General features: G+C 39.8%; 1 protein-coding gene across 2 annotated transcripts in view; it reads right to left on the minus strand.

The window, feature by feature from the left end:
* The window catches only part of sfmbt2 (Scm like with four mbt domains 2), a 214,939-nt gene that overhangs the window by 9,963 nt on the left and 185,486 nt on the right, over positions 1 to 19,490 (minus strand). For both annotated transcript variants that reach the window (XM_060842636.1, XM_060842635.1), the window contains 3 exons: positions 17,480 to 17,640; positions 15,951 to 16,217; positions 11,168 to 11,296 (listed from right to left, as the gene is read on the minus strand). In XM_060842636.1, coding sequence (XP_060698619.1) covers positions 11,168 to 11,296; positions 15,951 to 16,217; positions 17,480 to 17,640 — 557 coding nt within the window. The remainder of the gene's footprint in view (positions 1 to 11,167; positions 11,297 to 15,950; positions 16,218 to 17,479; positions 17,641 to 19,490) is intronic.

Below are 19,490 nucleotides of genomic sequence, written 5' to 3' on the forward strand. Positions count from 1 at the left end.
AATTTTACAGAATTTCTGGGATGTGGAGTGACTCTTCCTCATGTTGCTGATGCTACAGGCTGAGAGAAAGCCACAGGGGCTGGAGGCTGCATGCTCCAAATGGGGCTATGGGTAGGTACTAACAATTGTGCTAAAGACTTGTGTTCTAGAATTTGCAGCTCCCAAACCAAGCTATACCAGTACACCTACAACACTGGCATCTACAAACAATGTAGAAAATTGCCTAGGTTTGTCCTGTACACAAAAAGCAGCTCAAATCCAATCCAGTCAATTACCATCCCATCAGTCTACTCTCCATCATCAGTAAAGTGATGGACAGTATCATCAACAGGGCTGTCAAGCAGCACCTGCTCAGTAGCGCCCAGTTTGATTTCGCCAAGGCCTCTTTGTCTTGGTCTCACTACAGCCTTGATCTCAGCGTGATCAAAAAGAACAGAATTTCCGAGGTGAGGTGCGAATGACATTCCTTGATACCAAGGCTGAATTTGACTCAGCGTGGCATCAAGGAGTCCTAGCAAAACTCAAATCAAATAGAATAGAAGGCCAAATGCTCTGCTGGTTGGAAGCATACCTGATGCATAGGAAAATGGTTGTGGTTGTTGAAGGTCAGTCATTGCAGCTCCAGGCCATCCCTGCAAGAGTCCCTGAGAATAGCGTTGATGGTGCATCCATGTTCAGCTGCTTCATCAATGACCTTCCTTCTGTAGTAGGTCAGAAGTGGGGATGTTTGCCAATGGTTGCCCAATGTTCTGACTCTTCAGAAATCAAATCAGTCCATGTTCAAATGTTACATGATCTGGATAATATCCAGGCTAGGGCTCACAAGTAGCAAGTAGCATTTGTGCCACACAAATGCCAGGCAGTGACCATTTCAAGTAAAAGACAAACTAATCACTGTCTCTTGACATTCAATGGTATTACTATCACTGAATATCCAGCAAACAACATCCAGTCATACCATTGACCAGAAGCTCAATTGTTCACACGATATGAATATAGTGGCTACAAAGGTACGTTATTGGCCAGGAATCCTGCAGTGAGTAATTTACCTTCCGACTCCTCAAATCCTGAACACGATCTCCAAAGCACAAGTCAGGAGTGTGATAGAATATACCCAACTTGTCTGGACCGGTGTAACTCCCATGACACTCAGAAGTTTGACATCATTCAAAGACAAAGAAGCCTAAATGATTGGTACCACATCATAAGCATCCATTCCCTCCACTACCCATGCTCAGTAGCAGCAGTCTGTATTACCTACAAAAGGCATTGCGAAAATTCACCAAGAATCCTCAGATAGCACCTTCCAAACCCTTGCCTGGTTCCATCTTGGAGTTGAAAAATGTGACACTGGAAAAGCACAGCAGGTCAGGCAGCAGAAGAGTTGATGTTTTGAGCTTAAGCTCTTCATCAGGCCCAACCCTAGCCCATCATTCCTGATGAAGGATTTATGTCTGAAATGTCGATTCTCCTGCCCCTCAGATACTGCCTGACCTGCTATGCGTTTCCAGCACCACACATTTTGACTGACTCTCCAGCATTTGCATTCCTCACTTTCTCCATCTAGAAGGACAAGGGCAGCAGATACATGGAGACACCATCAACTGCAGGTTTGCCTCCAGGTCACTCACCACTTGGCTTGGAAATATATCACCATTCCTTCAGTGTCACTGGGTCAAAATTCTGGACTCTCCTCCCTAAGAAGGTAGTGGGTCTAGCTACAGCATAATGGACTCCACCAGTTCAAGAAGGCAACTCACCACTACCTTCTCAACAACAACTAGGGATGGCCAATAAATGCTGGCCTAGCCAGCAATACCCGTGCCCCATGAACAAATTTTAAAAAGATGGCAAATTAACAGGGTGCCTGCTGGAAGCTTGTACTATTGGTACTACTACTGATAAGTTCAGGGCCAGGACTCTAATTTAGGCCCAAGGCTCATGGGAAGATCCAGCCTATTACTTCTGCAGGTTAGGTACAAACTTATTTTGCTTAAAGTGCAGGACGTACAATTAGTCGGGAGGAGACTGGTCAATAATTTTCAAAGCTTAAAAAAACTGACTAGCTGACTATCTTCTTTCTTTATTGAAGCCTTCCAACAGCACTCTCCTGCATTCAATTTGACTAATGCCCCCTATCTTGGCCTTCATTGTTCTGGCTTATTATTTCAATCCATAACTAATAAGATCAAAGAGTAAATTGTTGGTCCCATTGCTCAGTATCATCCCAAATGCCCTGTTAACCTTGTCCTCTTCAATATCAGCTCTAACAGCCAACAGTTTGTGGTGCAAAGATTATGAGTTGAAGAGCAAGGAAATAAGTCTAACAAGAAAAATGTTGCAAGACTTCCCATGCCAGAACATTCTCTGTCACTATAATATTGGCTTATGTTTTTAAAGCAAGCAATTCTAGCTACATCACTACCCAACAATATAGAACAAGACAAAACAAAAACACAGAATGTTTCGCTAAAATGCAGTTAATTAATTCTCGAAGTAATTCCAGAGTAAAGGGTGCATTACACACTATTTTCAACCTGGTACAGTTACCAACTGTAGAACATATTAGTAGTTGTTTGACTATGTTTTCATTACACTATTGCCCTTTACAGATGCTTGTTTTTGCTTCATGTTTTTTAAATACAAATTATAACAAAAATGTACGTCTTTTTCTACACTTGCACTGATTTCATTAAAGTTTAGATTAAAAGTTGTCATTAACTAAATAACTAAAAACATTTCCACAAAAGCATTGAGCAACAAATGCTGACTGAAGAAACAGTGCTTATCAAATATACAAGCTATTTCATTTTAATAGTTTTGAAAGAAAATTTATAGTAACTTCATTCCTGACAAACAAACAAAAAGTCCTCAAATAGTACACCCAAAAATCAAAATTCAAGAGACTGTTGTGGTTGTGTTCGCCGAGCTGGAAGTTTTTGCTGCAAACATTTCGTTCCCTGGCTAGGGAACATCATCAGTGCTATTGGAGCCTCCTGTGAAGCGCTGCTTTGATGTTTCTTCCGGTATTTATAGTGGTTTGTTCTTGCCGCTTCCGGGTGTCAGTTTCAGCTGTAGTAGTTTGTATGTGGGGTCCAGGTCGATGTGTCTGTTGATGGATGTTCTTGCCGCTTCTGGGTGTCAGTTTCAGCTGTAGTGGTTTGTATATGGGATCCAGGTCCATGTGTCTGTTAATGGAGTTTGTGGATGAATGCCATGCCTCTAGGAATTCCCTGGCTGTTCTCTGTCTGGCTTGTCCTATGATGGTAGTGTTTTCCCAGTCAAATTCATGTTGCTGGTTGTCTGAGTGTATGGCTACTAGGGATAGCTGGTCGTGTCGTTTTGTGGCTAGCTGATGTTCATGGATGCGGATTGTTAGCTGTCTTCCTGTTTGTCCTATATAGTGTTTTGTGCAGTCCTTGCATGGTATTTTGTAAACTACGTTAGTTTGGCTCGTGCTGGCTATTGGGTCCTTTGTTCTAGTGAGTTGTTGTCTGAGTGTGGAAGTTGGCTTGTGTGCTGTTATGAGTCCTAAGGGTCGCAGTAGTCTGGCTGTCAGTTCTGAGACGCTCCTGACGTATGGTAGTGTGGCTAGTCCTTTTGGTTGTGGCATGTCCTCGTTCCGTGGTCTATCTCTTAGGCATCTGGTGATAAAGTTGCGTGGGTATCCGTTTTTGGCGAATACCTTGTATAGGTGTTCCTCTTCCTCTTTTCGCAGTTCTGGTGTACTGCAGTGTGTTGTGGCTCTTTTGAATAGTGTCCTGATGCAGCTTCGTTTGTGTGTGTTGGGGTGGTTACTTTCATAGTTTAGGACTTGGTCTGTGTGTGTTGGTTTCCTGTGTACCCTTGTGGTGAATTCTCCGTTGGGTGTTCTCTCTACTAACACGTCTAGGAATGGGAGTTGGCTATCCATTTCCTCTTCTCTAGACTACAGACTTTATTCAAGAGACTGTACAACTAAGTGAAAACTGTAATGAATCTAAAAACATATCACATGCACAGGGGATTACCAAATAGACAGAGAAATTACTTTATTTACTTTGAGTGTGTAATTTAAATTAGTAACTGTTTAATGAAGCATAACTACACATGGCTCTTTTCCCCAAATCAGTTGAGAAACTGTCATACATGAAAAAAGTGTACTGGTTAGTAGGAAACCTCAGAGTGGAATAAAACACAATGATGTGCTGTGCCTTAACCATGACAATGACATACTTGTAAATGATAACCACCTGAAAATTCCTCTACATTTATTAGAGCCACAACTCAAAACCAGAGTAACAAAGTGATTAGCCTTTATATTGTTCAGCATGGAAATATCACTAATCTACAAGCCTGAGCAGGATTTTTAAATAAATATATTAAGTCCTATTGAGACTCTCTCTCAATGAATTCAAGTACGAATGATGCAGTTCATGCTAAATCCAAGAAATATATGTCAGCTTCTCGAAGAAATGTGAAAATTGTCTGAGAAGGGTGTGTAATTGGTGAGAAAATATTTATTATTTACAAAAAACATTCTTGCATGGTAAAAATAATTCACAGAAGTTTACATGTTAAGTGAATGTAAAATGATTAAACACAATTATCCACTGATTATAATCTCTTAATTTCCAAGGAGGAAAAATGTTCTTTCCATTATTAGCAGAAATCATTTTGGTCTGTGAAATTATTATGTACAGGTCATTGTGTGTGATTTGTACTGTAAGTTTAAAGCCAAGCAAAGCATTCTCTGGTGATTTAAATCATTTTTCTCCAGCATTTTCCAGGGAGTAAATGCACATTTTATATTCTGGCTTTAAAAAAAAAATCCATATCTCAAAGCTATCATGACACTGCACATCACTAGCCATGAATTTCCAACATAAAATATCGGTATGTGATTTCATGGTGTAGCTTTCTCTTGCACAGTATGAACACAAGTGAGAATACAGTTTCCACTTTGGGTGTAATTATTAATCCAGACTCAAATTGTTTAATTTTGATAAGGGTTTTTCTCCCCCAACTATCAGGTGTAACTGACTTACAAATTGCTAAACCACCATTAACCGACACAATCAGGCATCATTTTGAAATGTAATTATCAAAAAATTAATTTTTGAGGGTGGAAACTTGATGTGATTTGATTTTTCACAACTGAAAATGGGTTTTACAACAAAAATTAAGTAATTTAACCAAAACAGAAATTGCTGGAGAAGCTCAGCAGGATTGGCATCATCTACAAAAGGTAAAGCACAGCTAATGTTTCGAATCCAATGACCCCGGAGGAGTTTAAAGGAGGGTCACTGGACTCAAAATGTTAACTCTGCCTCTTGCCGCAGCTGCCAGAACTGCTGAGTTTTTCCAGCAATTTTTCTTTGTTTCAGATCTTCAGCATCCACACAGTTCTTTGCTTTAAGCATCTTCACAAGGCTGTCTAGTCTACTACATGAGTAACTTGACTTTAAGTAACTATAAAATTACCGACTTGCCACGTATATTAGCCGGTTTGCTACCTACAGTAGCAGGATTTCTTTAGTAAATTAAGAAAAGGAACTTTGAAAACATACATAATAAAGTATCCTTGCACTTAAAAGAACAGGTTTAAGTTTTTGAGTGCTTTCAAAGGAGTGTACTACTATAGCTTAAGGGGAAAAGTTGTGAAATTGCCCTAAATGTTTTAGCTGTATGGTAATATCTGACATTCAGTTGACTTAAAAGCTCAGAGAGTAAAAATATATAGTCCGTTACATGCCTCCCTCCTTAATGATGCACCATTTTAAATGTGTTTTATTGCTGTATGTGTACATCACATTTGAAAATTTAAAGAAAACTAGAATAATTTAGCCTCCCCTATTCCTTATGTAAGAATTAAACAAATTATTGTAAATTTCCTCTCAAATTCTTAAACTATTTCAGCGAGATCAATAATGTTCTTGATAATGTGTCAGGTAGTGCACTTCTTTCCAATAAAGTGAACAACTTCACATTAAATGGTTGAATTAATAAGCTCCATTGAATTAAACGCATATTTTGAGACTTAAATGTCTTTACAAAAGCTAAAGGATTATGGTCAATGTATTTTAGTTCTTCCTTGCAACCATGATGAACACAGACTTCAAAATGTTGAAGATCTTATAATAATGGTGGCCAATGTTTGCACATGTATTAGGATTGCCTTCAGCTTTTCAATGCTGATTAGTATTCTGCTGACCAGACTACCTTTGTCTGTTTTCACAGCAAATCCGTTGAGGATACAGATATTGTGCTGAAGTTAGGCACAAATTTCCAATAAAACTCTCACTCCCAGAAATCTCATGATTTTCCATTTAGTTCTAGACACAGAGCTTCCAATCAGAGCCATCACAGAGTCATACAGCTGTACAGCATGGAAACAGACTCTTCAGTCCAAACCATCCATGCCTACCAGATTTGTCAGCACTTGGCCCATATCACTCTAACCCCTTTCTATTCATATACCCATCTAGATGCCTGTTAAGTGTTTTAAATTGTACCAGCCTCCACCACTTCCTCTGGCAGTTTGTTCTATACCACCCTCTGCCCCTCAGGTCCCTTTTAAATCCTTCCCCTCTCACCTTAAATCTGTGCAGACTAATTTTGGACTCCCCTAACACGGATAAAAAAAGACTTTGGCTATTGATCCTATCTATGTCCCTCATAATTTTATAAACTTCTATAAAGATCATCCCTCAGCCTCTAATGCTCCAGGGAAAACAGCTCTAGCCTTTTCAGCTGCTCCCTATAGCTCAACCCTCCAATCCTGGCAACATCTTGCAAATCTTTTCTGAACCCTTTCAAGTTTCACAACATCTCTTCTACAGCAAGGAGATCAGAATTGAATGCAGTATTCTAAAAGTGGCCTAACCAATGTCCTGTACAGCCACAACATGACATCCTAACTCCTATACTCAATGCACTGACTAATGAAGACAAGTGTGCCAAATGCCGCCTTCACCACCCTGTTGACGTACCACTCCACTTTCAAAGGAACTATGCATCTGTTTCCCTAGGTGTCTCTGTTCGGTAATATTCCCAGTCCTTACCATTAACTACGCATGTCTTGCCCTGATTTGCCTTACCAAGATGCAATCTCACATTTATCTAAGTTAAACTCCATCTGCCACTCCTTTGCCCATTGGCCCTACTAATCAAGATCTCTTTGTAATCTTTCTTCACTATCCATTACACCGCCAATTTTGAAGACAACTGCAAACTTACTAACCATACCTCCTATATTCACATCCAAATTATTTATGTAAATGATGAAAAGATCCAGCACCAATCCATCATTTGCTGTTCTTGGCAAGACTTACCTAAGACACATCATAGGGAGTGGGCAAGTTATCATAAATTATTTGAATTGACTCTTAGCAAGATTTTTAAGCAAGCCAGCTAATGCTTGAATAAGTCTTATATTACATGTTCTTCCCAGATGTTAAAATACTTAATTATTATATCATCTAAATAATACAGTTAGGTATTTTAGCTACAACTTGATTCATAAGTCTTTGGATTGTAGCTGGAATATTCACTTCAACCTGATCAGCATTTCTTGATGATGAATACAACAGGTGGATACTTCTGAATATTTTATCTTCCATCTTATATAAGGATAAGTAATGGTTGTCATTAACATAGCAGTCAGAAAGGGAATAGGGAAATCCTTGGGATTACATCTGTGGTAAGCAAGATACTGGAAAGGATTCTGAGAGATAGGATTTATGACTATTTTGGAAAAACATAGGTTGATTAAAGATAGTCAGCATGGCTTTGAGAGGGGTAGGTCATGCCTCACAAGCCTTATTGAGTTCTTTGAGGATGTGATGAGACAAGTTGACGAAGGTCAAGCAATGAATGTGGTGTATATGGATTTCAGTAAGGCGTTTCTCCACAGTAGACGCATTCAGAAAGTTAGGAGGTATGCAATACAGGGAAATTTGGCTATTTGGATACAGATTTGGCTGGCCGAAAGAAGACATTGAGTAATAATGGATGGAAGGTATTCCACCTGAAGGTTGGTGACCAGTGGTGTTCTGCAGGGATCTGTTTTTGGGTCTCTGCTCTTTGTAGTTTTTATAAATGATTTTGATGAAGAAGTGGAAGGGTGGGTTAGTAAGTTTCCAATGATACAAAGGTTGGTAGTGTTACAGATAGTGCTGGGGACTGTTGCAGGCTACAACAAGACATTAACAGGATGCAGAACTGGGCTGAGAAGTGGCAGATGGAGTTCAACCAGAATAAATGTGAAGTGATTTATTTTGAAGGTCAAATTTGACTGCTGAATATAGGGTTAGAATTCTTGGCTGTGTGGAGGAACAGCAGAATCTTGGGGCCCATGTACATAGATCCCTCAAAGTTACCACCCAAGTTGATAGGTCTGTTAAGAAGGGTTATGGTGTTTTGGCTTTCATTAACAGGGGGATTGAGTTTAAGAACCATGAAGTTTCGTTGCAACTCTATAAAATTTGGTTAGACCACACTTGGAATATTGTGTCCAGTTCTGGTTGCTTCATTCTAGGAAGGATGTAGATGCTTTAGAAAGAGTGCAGAGGAGATTTACCAGGATGCTGCCTGGATTTGATGGCTTGTCTTATGAAGAAAGGTTGAGTGAGCTAGGGTTTTTCACATTGGAGAGAAGGAAGAGAGAGAAGTGACTTGATAGAGATGTACAAGGTAATGAGAGGTGGAGATAACCAGAGATTTCTCCCCAGGGCACAAATGGTTGTCATGGTGGGGGGGTAACAATTTTAAGGTGATTGGAGGAAGGTATAGGGGAGATGTCAGAGGTAGAGAATGGTGGGTGCGTGGAATTTAGATTAGACTTACAGTGTGGAAACAGGCCCTTCGGCCCAACAAGTCCACACCGACCCGCCGAAGCGCAACCCACCCATACCCCTACATTTACCCCTTACCTAACACTATGGGCAATTTAGCTTGGCCAATTCACCTGACCCACACATCTTTGTGACTGTGGGAGGAAACCAGAGCACCCGGAGGAAACCCACGCAGACACGGGGAGAACGTGCAAACTCCACACAGTCAGTCGCCTGAGTCGGGAATTGAACCCGGGTCTACAGGCGCTGTGAGGCAGCAGTGCTAACCACTGTGCCACCGTGCCGCCCCAGAATGCACTGCCAGCGTTGGCAGTAAAGTCAGAGACATTAAGGACATTTAAGCGACTGCTGGACAAGCATATGGATGGCAGTAAATTGGGGGGTGTGTAAGTTAGGTTGATCTTAGACTAAGATAAATGCTCAGCACAACATCGTGGGCTGAAGGGCCTATACTGTGCGGTACTATTCTATGTTCTACAAGTTTTTTTTACCGTTACAAGAGAAACTGCTCAAGAATCTGGAACGGGTTAAGTGACAAAAGATCCATTTCTGCTGATTCTATCCTTCAATTTAAAACACAAATGCTCTGATCTCAGAGATAGTTCATGCATGGATTATAAACAACAGCTCTAATGCAGAATTTTCTATTTGGCAATATTGGCAAATATTAATCAAAGTATTTTCTTTTTAAGAGGTATGCTATAATATGGAATCTTACAATATCTATAATATGAAATCCTGGAGAAGTGAGAAGTGAACAAAAACATCTCAACATTGGGAACAGCTAGCTGCACTTTTCCAACACAGATTGCCTTGCAGTTTAGTGTGATGCCAGGCAGTTTACCATGTTGGTCAGTGATTATTATTCTGTTGTACACAGCACATTTCTGCTCAATCTCACACCCATGCCATGGACCGGCTTACTCAGGAAACACATAGCCACTTGCTTGCAGCTTACGCAATGTCACGGAGTCTAAGAGGATTGCCAGTGAAGTCAAGAGAGACACCCGTCAATCAGTCAGAGGGACCTGAGGGGTTTGGACACAGTCATGCAGCTGTTCTGATGGTCTGGGTCAGGAGCATTGCCTCATGGTTGAGATGAGGAGAACGTTGGGCACCCCCATTACTCTCTTGTCAGTTCTTTTCCTTTGGATGATGAGAAAGGGAGGAATATAGTGAGGTGAAAATGGGTTGCACAGCCATTCATGCTGAAGCAGGTAAAGGAAAAGAGGTAAGGTGTCTTGAGCCATTAAATAAGCAGGCAGAGGCCATGTAGGTTTTGTAATGTGAGGGATAAAGTGGGTGAGAGGGACTGAGGCAAGATGTTGTAGGCATTAGTACGATTGGTAGAGCAAGAGCCTTGGTGGGAGGTAGTAGGAGAAGTGAAGTAGGTTTGAATTAGTAGAGTGAATATGGTGACACAACCTGGTGGAGCAGAGACGTTCACTGACTTTCTTCCTACCTTGCTGGGCTTTCTTCCAGATGGCTGAGATTGTAATGAGCTTCGGCCAGACTGACTTCTTCTGGTGGTGTGGCCTCCTCTGGCAGTCCTGGGGCAAGAGGACGTCTTTCCTCTACAAAACCCAAACCCCTCTTGTCCCAATTTCTTTTTGGTTTCCATATCTGGGGCAAACGGCATAAACCATGCAGGGTGACTCTGGACTGATAGTGCTTGACTGGATGTATAATGACCTTCTAAAAAGAGGCATCCATGCCAGGCCTCCTCAGATGTCTCAGACGTGGCTAATACTTCTGGCAATGGACTGTGGGCTAACAAGGGCATCACAGGGGCTTGGTAGGTTGTCAATTAGATGAGTTGGGAAAATCGCATTAGAAAAGCACTAGACCTGACAGAAAATATCCCTCTATATGACAATTGATGATACTGATATTGAGTCAACATACAATGAAATTAAGCTCTAGGTATCAAAACGTTGAACCACATGGTTTTAGTTATGTTGAATGCTGAAAGCAAAATTGCTTTTAATACACTTTTTAGAAACAAGTTTGCATGGGGCACTAAATATCACACAAGCATACTTCATTTGTTTTGGGACAGGTAGAAGGATGGAACATATTATTCCTGTAAAATATTACCATGAAAATCAGAAAAAATGCAGCACAAATCAGAAAGTATAGCAATATTATCCCGAATGTCAAAATTGCAGGCATCACAAACAAAAAAAAACTAACTATTGTTTCTTGATTCGCATTCATAAAAGTTTTCATTTCCTCATGTTATTTTCTATGACAAATTATTTAATAAATACAATAATTTTGCACTAATTTCCTTAGTGTCTTGAATTGTGAAAAGTATCCATTTGTAAAATTACCTGGTCCTGAAATATTTTTGCAAGAGGTGCACAGTCTGTGGACTTAATAAATCTGACAACTTCAGCCACTGACCATTCCAATGGATTACTCTCTAGCACAAGTTTATCTTCTTCGTTTTGTCTAATTTCCTATAGTGGATACAAAACAAATTAATTAATTATCACACTAAAATTAAAAAAAAAATAAGCTAATGGGAGGCTGACAGCATCCGCAGGACTATACATCCTTGGAATGCTTGAATTATTCATCTCAAGAGGGGGGGAGACATTTTAAATAATGCTGTGTTGTATACACCCTTTTCAATGATCATATTTGTATGCAATCTGTTACAGCAAGGAGGTAAGTGACAAAGAATAGTTTGAAGGATTGATACAATGGAAGTAATGAGCAGTTTCATTTATAATAAGTTAACTAGATAATCAATTGAAATATTTCCCTTTCTCAGGCGTTCCTAAAATAATGTGAATTCAGTGATTTTTATATTTGATCACCTGAGAAGAAACAATTTGTTCCTGTCTTTTAAATTACTAAATTTTTAGTTCACATCTTTATCTGAGCTCTACACTATCACCGTCTTCCTCAACCTCTCCACTGTCTTTTAAAGTGTCAGATTGCTTGACGTTTTCTTAATTCATTCATGGGACATGGGTGTTATTGGCTAGGCTGGCATTTATTAACCATTGTGAATTGCCGTCAAAAAGGTAATGGAGAACTGGCTTATGGAGTCATACAGCATGGAAACATATCCTTCAGCCCACTTCCAGGGCCCCACCATTAACTGTGTAATTCCTGTCCTAGTTTCCCTTATCAATTCTTGAATTGTTATAATCTATTTACTAACAAAGGAGGAGTTCCAGGATTTGTACCCAGCAACATTAAAGGAACAACAAAGTCTTTGCAAGTTAGGATGTTGAGTGCCTTGGAGAGGATTTTGCAGGTAGTTCGGTCTTGATGTTTTATATCATATGGCCTGGGTTTGGCAAGTGTGATCTAAGGAGCCCTGGTGAAATTTTGCAGTATGTCCTGTAGATGGTATACATTACTGCTACTGAGTGCCAGTGGTGAAGGGACTTATTGTTTGTGGATGTGGAGTCAAATAAGCATGTTTCTTTGACCTAGATGGTGTCAAGCTTCTTGCATTGTCACAACGCTAGTCCTTTTTGTTTCTAAAAGCTGTTCCTTAGGTCAAGGAGACTCTGTCCTTGATTTTTTTTTCAGCGGGGTAATAAACTGTGCCAGGCTCTTATCAGTCTGGTTTGATACAGAGATGACAGGGATTTTGAGCGGCCTTTTGTTCTTTTAGTAAACAGATGAGACTTCAGGCCAAACTGACATGTTTTGGAAGTGACCTGTATAATTAAAGGGGAGCGGTCAGCTCTCTAGCTGAGCTGAGCAGTTTTAGTTCAGTCTTGAAATGGTTAGAAGTTCAACAGGGAGCTGTGTGGAAAATCTCTCTCTCTTTTCTGCCCCTCAACTTCAAGCTGTGAGCATATGTTCCATTTACACTGGTTTTTAAAGGGAGTTTGCTTATTGGGACTGTTATGTATATTTGGAACAGCATTATTAAGTCTAGTTGGATAGGTTGAGTTCTGTCAGGTTCTTTATTGGAGTTTCATTCTGTAATTTTGTGAATAAACCTATGTCTGTTTTAAAATCTAGTAGTCAACCTAGCTATTTTACTCTGGGTAATTTTCACTGTACACTTACCAAAACAAATTGCAAAGTTATGGACTAGGGCTGCCAGCATAAGAATATTTTGAGTGGTCTGATTTAGTCCATAAGAGCATGTTATTGGAGTTGAATTCATCCGGCAAGCCAGGATTCAGGTGGTGAGTTGCTCACTCAGGTTTCCAAACCTCAGTCCTGTCCTTGTGATCACAGTATTTATAAAGTAGTCCAGTTCAGCTTCTGGTTAATGGTAACACCCTTTATGCTGATTGTGGGGGATTCAGCAATAATAAGGCCATTGAATGTCAATAGGCAATGGTAAGATTCTCTATTGTTGAGGATGATCATTGCCTTGCAATTGTGTGAAATGAGTGTTACTTGTTATTTGTCAGTCCAAACTTGAATATTGTCAAGATCTTGCTGCATTTAGGCATGGATGCCTTCAATATCTGAAGAATCACATATGGTGTTAAACACTGTACAATCATCAACACTCCACTTCTGAACTTATGATGGAGGGAATGTCACTTATGAAACAGATGCAAGTGGTTGGGCATACGACACTTCTACATTGATGTCCAGGAACCAATATGAATGATCTCAAACAATCACAACTATCTTCCTTTGTGCTGGGAAGGACACCAACAGGCTTTCAGTTTTTTTCCCCAATTCCATTAACACTAGCTTTGGAAGGACTCCTTGATATCACACTTGGTCAAATGTGCCACATCTGGCCTTCATGACAAATGTAGTCACTCTCATTTCACCTATGGAGTTCAGCTTTTTTGTCCATGTTTGAATCAAGGCTGTAATGTGGTCAGGAGCTAGGTGGCCATGATAGAACCCAAAGTGAGATTCACTGAACAGGTTATAACAAAGTAAATGCTGCTTGAGAGCATTATTAGTGACCCCTTCCATCACTTTACTGATGATAGGATTAGAATGATGGGGCAGAAATTGCCTGGTTTGGATTTATCCTCTATTTGGACAGACCTGGGCACTTTCCACATTGATGGGTACAGTATTGTTGAAGCATGGGAAAAGCTTAGTTAGGAATGTTGCAAGCTCGACAGCAGATTATCAGGACTTTTGCAGTACCCACTGCCTTCCGCCATTTTTTGAATCAATGTGGATTGATTCAAACTGGCAGACAACTGGCATCTCTGATGCTGGAGAACTCCACAGGAGACCATGATGGATCATCCACTCAACAAATCTGGCTGAATATTGTTGCAAATGCTTCAAGTCTCATCTTTCTGCACGGATGTTCTGGGCGTCCCTAGCCAGAATGGGATATTTGTGGAGCCTGGACTGGATGTAGCAGGACTGCAAACTTAGATCTGATCCATTGGCTGTGAACTGCCCATGACTTGCTGCTTATGCTGATGGTCACACAGGTATTCCTGCATTATAGCTTCACCAGACTGATATCATATTCTTAGGTATGCCTGATGCTGCATGCCCTCCTGCATTCTTCATTGAAACAGGGTTGATCATTGATTTGATGGTGCTGACAGAGGGGGAGATATGCTTGGTCATGAGGTTGCAGGTAGTGTTTGAATATAATTCTGCTGCTGGCACACAGCATCTCATGTATGCCCAGCCTTGAGTTTCTAGATCTGTCTGAAATCTATCCCATTCAGCACAGTGGTAGTGTCACACAGCACAATGGAGAACATCTACACAAGTGCTATGAAGTGGTCACTCCCACTTATACTATTACAACTGATATATTGGTGAGGATGACAATGTTTCTTCATCTTGTCAATTTCCTCAATACCTACTGCAGTTCCAGACAAGTAGCAATGTCTTTTAGGACTTGACGATCTTAGTAAGCAGTATGCTACTAAGTAATTGTTGGTGGTGGACATTGAAATCTTCTACTGAGAGTACATTATACACCTTCACCACCTTCAGTAACCTTCTCCAAATGGTGTTCAGCTTGGAGCATTGCTGATTTTTAAGCTGAGGGCAGCTGTACATGGTAACCATATGGAGGTTTCCTTGCCCATACTTGAATTGATATGAGGCATTATGAAGTCTGCAGTCAATGTTGAGGACTCTCAGGGCAAATCCCTCCTGACTGCATATCACTGAGCTGCCACTTTTGGGAGTCTATCCTCCTTGAGGAACATGATATGCTCAAGGATAGCAGTGGCAGTGTCTGGGATGTTGTCTATAAGCAAACATTTCACGAATATGACTACATCAGGCTGACTAGTCAGCGAGAAGCTGGGTTTGCAACTGTCATTTACAATCTCGAGGTTGATTCAGATGGTCTGTCCAATTTCGTTCATTTGAGACTTTTTACAGTTTGATACAAATGAGTGGCTTGCTAGGTCTTGTCAGAGGCAGTTAATGGTCGGCTGCATTAGTATCAGTCTGGAGTCAAATGTAGGTCAGAACAGGACAACAGATTTCATTCCCTCAAGGATATTCATGAACCAGATGGATTTTTTTACAACAATCAACAGTGATTTCATGGGCATTATCTTTTTAATTCCAGATTTTTAAGAAATCCAAATTTGCTCATTTGCCATGATGGAATTCAAATCTATATCCCTTGTGCACTACTTGGGTCTCTGGGTTATTATTCCATTGACAATACCACTGCCCTGTTGACTCGCAAGTGAAATTCAGTACCATTTAAGCAAACATTTCCTCTAAAAAAAAATCAGGAAGATTGATATTATTTTGTTTGACTTTGCCTCACTTTCCTGTCCCCAACAAATTCTGCCATTTATTCTCCAGCGACTGACTACATCCCTCACATTTGGTAAATGTACAGAGCTGGCTCATTCTTCTTGTAATCTGGGGGCCATATTTAAGTCCTAGGTAAACTTACAACTGCACATCCATACTAAGATCAGCCTCCCTCTCCTCATTTAAGAAGCTCCTTAAACTCATCTCTTCACTTAAACCTTTGGTTATAATCCTTAAGAACACCTTACGTGGCTCAATGTCAAATTTGTCCAATAACATTTCTGTGAAGCACCTTAGGATTTTTACAATGTTACAAATACTGTATAAATACAGGTTGTTATTTTATTAGAAATAGATTCAACATGAAAATATTAAGTAACTACAGTTCACTGAACACATGGTGTAATTTACCTTCGGTGCTGAACATTTGAGTGAATCATATTTGTCATCCTCTGAAAGTGACAATGTCCGCACCCTTCTCTTTAGCTTTGCCCTGTCTACTTTGTGAGGCCGGGGTAGTTCTGATGTTGATCTCAATCGCCGTAATCGTTTTGGTTTGACATCAGGCAATTCAGAAGATGTATCCGTTTGATCATCGCGCTGCTCAGAGCTTGTTCCGTCACTTCCAGTTTCATCTTCTATCATATCTTGTCCATCTTCCTTCTCCTCTCCATTTTCCTGGAGTTATTTTCGGATAAATACAAAATGTGAACATGAAATTAATTAGATATTTTTGCCAAGGTTTAGAATAGTCGTTATTCATTGCCTTCAAACTTAAACCTAGCCTAAGGTACAATAAAAATAGACGTATTCATGTATATAATCCATTAAAGCATTTGTTCTAACCTTATATGCCCCCACAACCCTCTCCTCCTGCATCTCATTCCTGTAAATATTAACATGGTCTCTGACTTAATTTTCAAGCCTGACAATGTGCAAAATGTTTCTCTTGCTCTCTGCCCTTTGACAAAGTCCCTCATGGTACACGAATACAAAAGATGAACTGGCAAGATGGATACAGAACTGGCTTAGTCATAGGAGATAGAGGGTAGTGGTGGAAAGATGCTTTTAGGAATGGAGAGTTGAGACTAGTGTGGTTCCACAAGGTTCAATAATGGGACCTCTGCTGTTTGTGATCTAAATAAATGGTTTGGAAGAAAATGTGGCTGGTCAAACTAGTTAAGTTTGGGGAACGATACAAAGATTGGTGAGTTGTGGATAGTGAGGAGGATTGTCAGAGGATACGGCAGGTTATACATCAATTGGAGGCTTGGGCAGGAAAATGGCAAGTGGCGTTTAATCCAGACAAATGTGAGGTGATGTATTTTGGAAGGTCAAGTACAGGTGAAAATTATACAGTGAATGGCCGAGGAATCTGGGTGTGCAGGTCCACAGATCATTGAAGGTGGCAGTCAGGCAGATAAAGTAGTAAAAGATATCTAGGGCATGCTTGCCTTCATTATAATTGTACAAATATAAGTATAAAAGAAAACAAACCACAATTTTACACACCAAGCAAGTGCTAAATCATGCCAATTCTTTGTGCTCAGATAAAAGCGAAATACTTCTGATGCTGGAAATCTAAAACAGAAAATACTGAAGAAATTCAGCACATTTAGCAGCATCTGTGGAAGCAGCAACAAAGTTAACATTTCAAATCAAATATGACTCTTCTTCAGAATGTTCAGTTCTACAACTTTGAAGAGGAACAGTTTCAATTCTCCAGCATTTTCTGTATTTATTTGAGGGTCGTGCAGTTACCGCATTTATTCCTGATGAAGGGCTTTAGCCTGAAACATCGATTTTCCTGCTCCTGACCTGCTGTGCTTTTCCAGCACCATGCTAATCTAGACTCTAGTTTCCAGCATCTGCAGTCCTTGTTTTTACCACATTCAGTCAGCTACCTGCAATTGTCTTTATAAATAAAATGTAGCTGATACCTGTGGAGCACAATCCACTGACGTGGATGAGCGCTTTTTCTTTTGGACAAAACACGACCTACGCTTTTTCCTGCGTTTAGCGGGTTTTTTGTTGTTGTTTTCTAAGGGGTTATATCCAACAGGAGGCCTGATGATTTTCTTCTTTTTTCCATAGTAATAAGCTAGGACAAAAATGCATCAAAATCAACATGAACATGCGAACAATGAACAATGAACAAAAGTAGGCCACTTGGCTTTAAGTTTGCTCCACCATTCAATATGATTTGATTTTAACTTCAACCCTACATTTCTGTAAATCACTGATAATCTTTCAGTCTCTTGATAATCAAGAATGTATCCATCTCTGCCTTAAAAACACTTAAAGATCCCTCATCCGCTGTTTTTTGAGGAAGGGAATTCCAAAAGGCTGACAGCCCTTACAGTATAAATGTTTCCTAATTTCTAATGGGCAACCCCTTATTTTTAAACTGCAACCCCTAGTTCTGGCTTCTCCCACAGGAAACATCCTTTCAACATCCACCCTCAGGATTTTGTATATTTCAACTAAGGCACTTCTGACGTTTCTGCACTCTGAAGGATACAGGCCCAGCCTATCCGGCCTTTCCTCATAAGACAATCCACTCATTCAGCTATTAGTCTATGGACCTTCTCTGAACTGAAGCAAAACCTCCCTGCAATTCAATTGCCCTCACAATAAAATATTACATTAGCTTTCCTGATTACTCCCTGTACTTGCTTACTAATCTTCTGCAATTCATGCATTATGATACCCAGATTACTCCACACCATACAGCTCTGAAACATCTCAGCGTTTAGATCATATGTTCTTTTTTATTCTATCAACTAGACAATTTTCCACTTTCCATATTGTACTCCATTTGACAGATCATTGCCCACTCACAACTTTATCTATTTGTAGGTTCCTTATGTCCTTTTCACAACTCACTTTCCTACCTATGTTTGCCTCATCTGCAAATTAGCTTCTATACCTTTGGTCCCTTCATCCAAACCATTTATATAGATTGTAAAGAGTAGAGGCATCAGCACTGACTTCTATAATACACCCTCATGAAATCCTGCCAACCATTTATTCCCACTCTCTGCTTTGTGTCAGCCAGCCAATCTTGTATCCATGCCAACATATTACCCGTTACATCATGACATTTTAGTTTCTGCAATAACCTTTGCTCTGGAAATCTAAGTACAATACATCCATGGGTTCCTCTTTATCTACAGTACAAGTTACTTCTTCAAAGAACTCTAATAACTAATTAAATATGATTTCCATTTGATAAAGCTATGTTGACTCTGCCTGATCAAGATTACCCTTACCTTATCCAAGTGTTCTGCCATAATGGGATTAATAATTGCTTCCAAATGCACACAAACTCATCATTGTCCATTAGTAATAAATATGAAGGTCAAATAATTCATTCCTATGATGTTAGATAAGCTTTAACTGAAGACATTGACTTTTTAGTTTAATTGTGAAAAACATTGGTCAGGTCAGTGATGAATTGGTGATCTCATTAATATTGATGTGTCACTTTAAAAACTTGACAAATTGATTTAAATGACCATTCATATGATTATATCCGTTAAAACTTTATGCTAGTTTATACCTACCTCCTCATTATGTTATGTTTAGAATATTTTTTGAACATTTATCCTGAAGATACATTTCTTAAATATCCAAGCTACTCGTTAAAATGAAAAACATATTGGTTCCAATCCTTTACTTGTACAGGAACTGATAAATATAGCACCAACAGATGTAAAAAATAGTTAGGTAGTATCCCAATACTAATCCAAAGCAGCTGTATTAAAAGCACAAGAGTTGAGCAACTCAGAAGCTGAAAAAGCAAATTGTTCCCAAATCACTCTTAACAGTTCTCTGTAATCAATCCCAAGATGTACAGAACACCCTGTTCTGATTGCCTCTCCTTCGTTCAAATTCTTGCCTTATTTCAAAGTCCTGGATGAGAGAAAGAACTCTGTGGCCCAAGTGGAT

The sequence above is a fragment of the Hemiscyllium ocellatum genome, chromosome 23, assembly GCF_020745735.1.
Source record: "Hemiscyllium ocellatum isolate sHemOce1 chromosome 23, sHemOce1.pat.X.cur, whole genome shotgun sequence".
Classification (NCBI taxonomy): Eukaryota; Metazoa; Chordata; class Chondrichthyes; order Orectolobiformes; family Hemiscylliidae; genus Hemiscyllium; species Hemiscyllium ocellatum.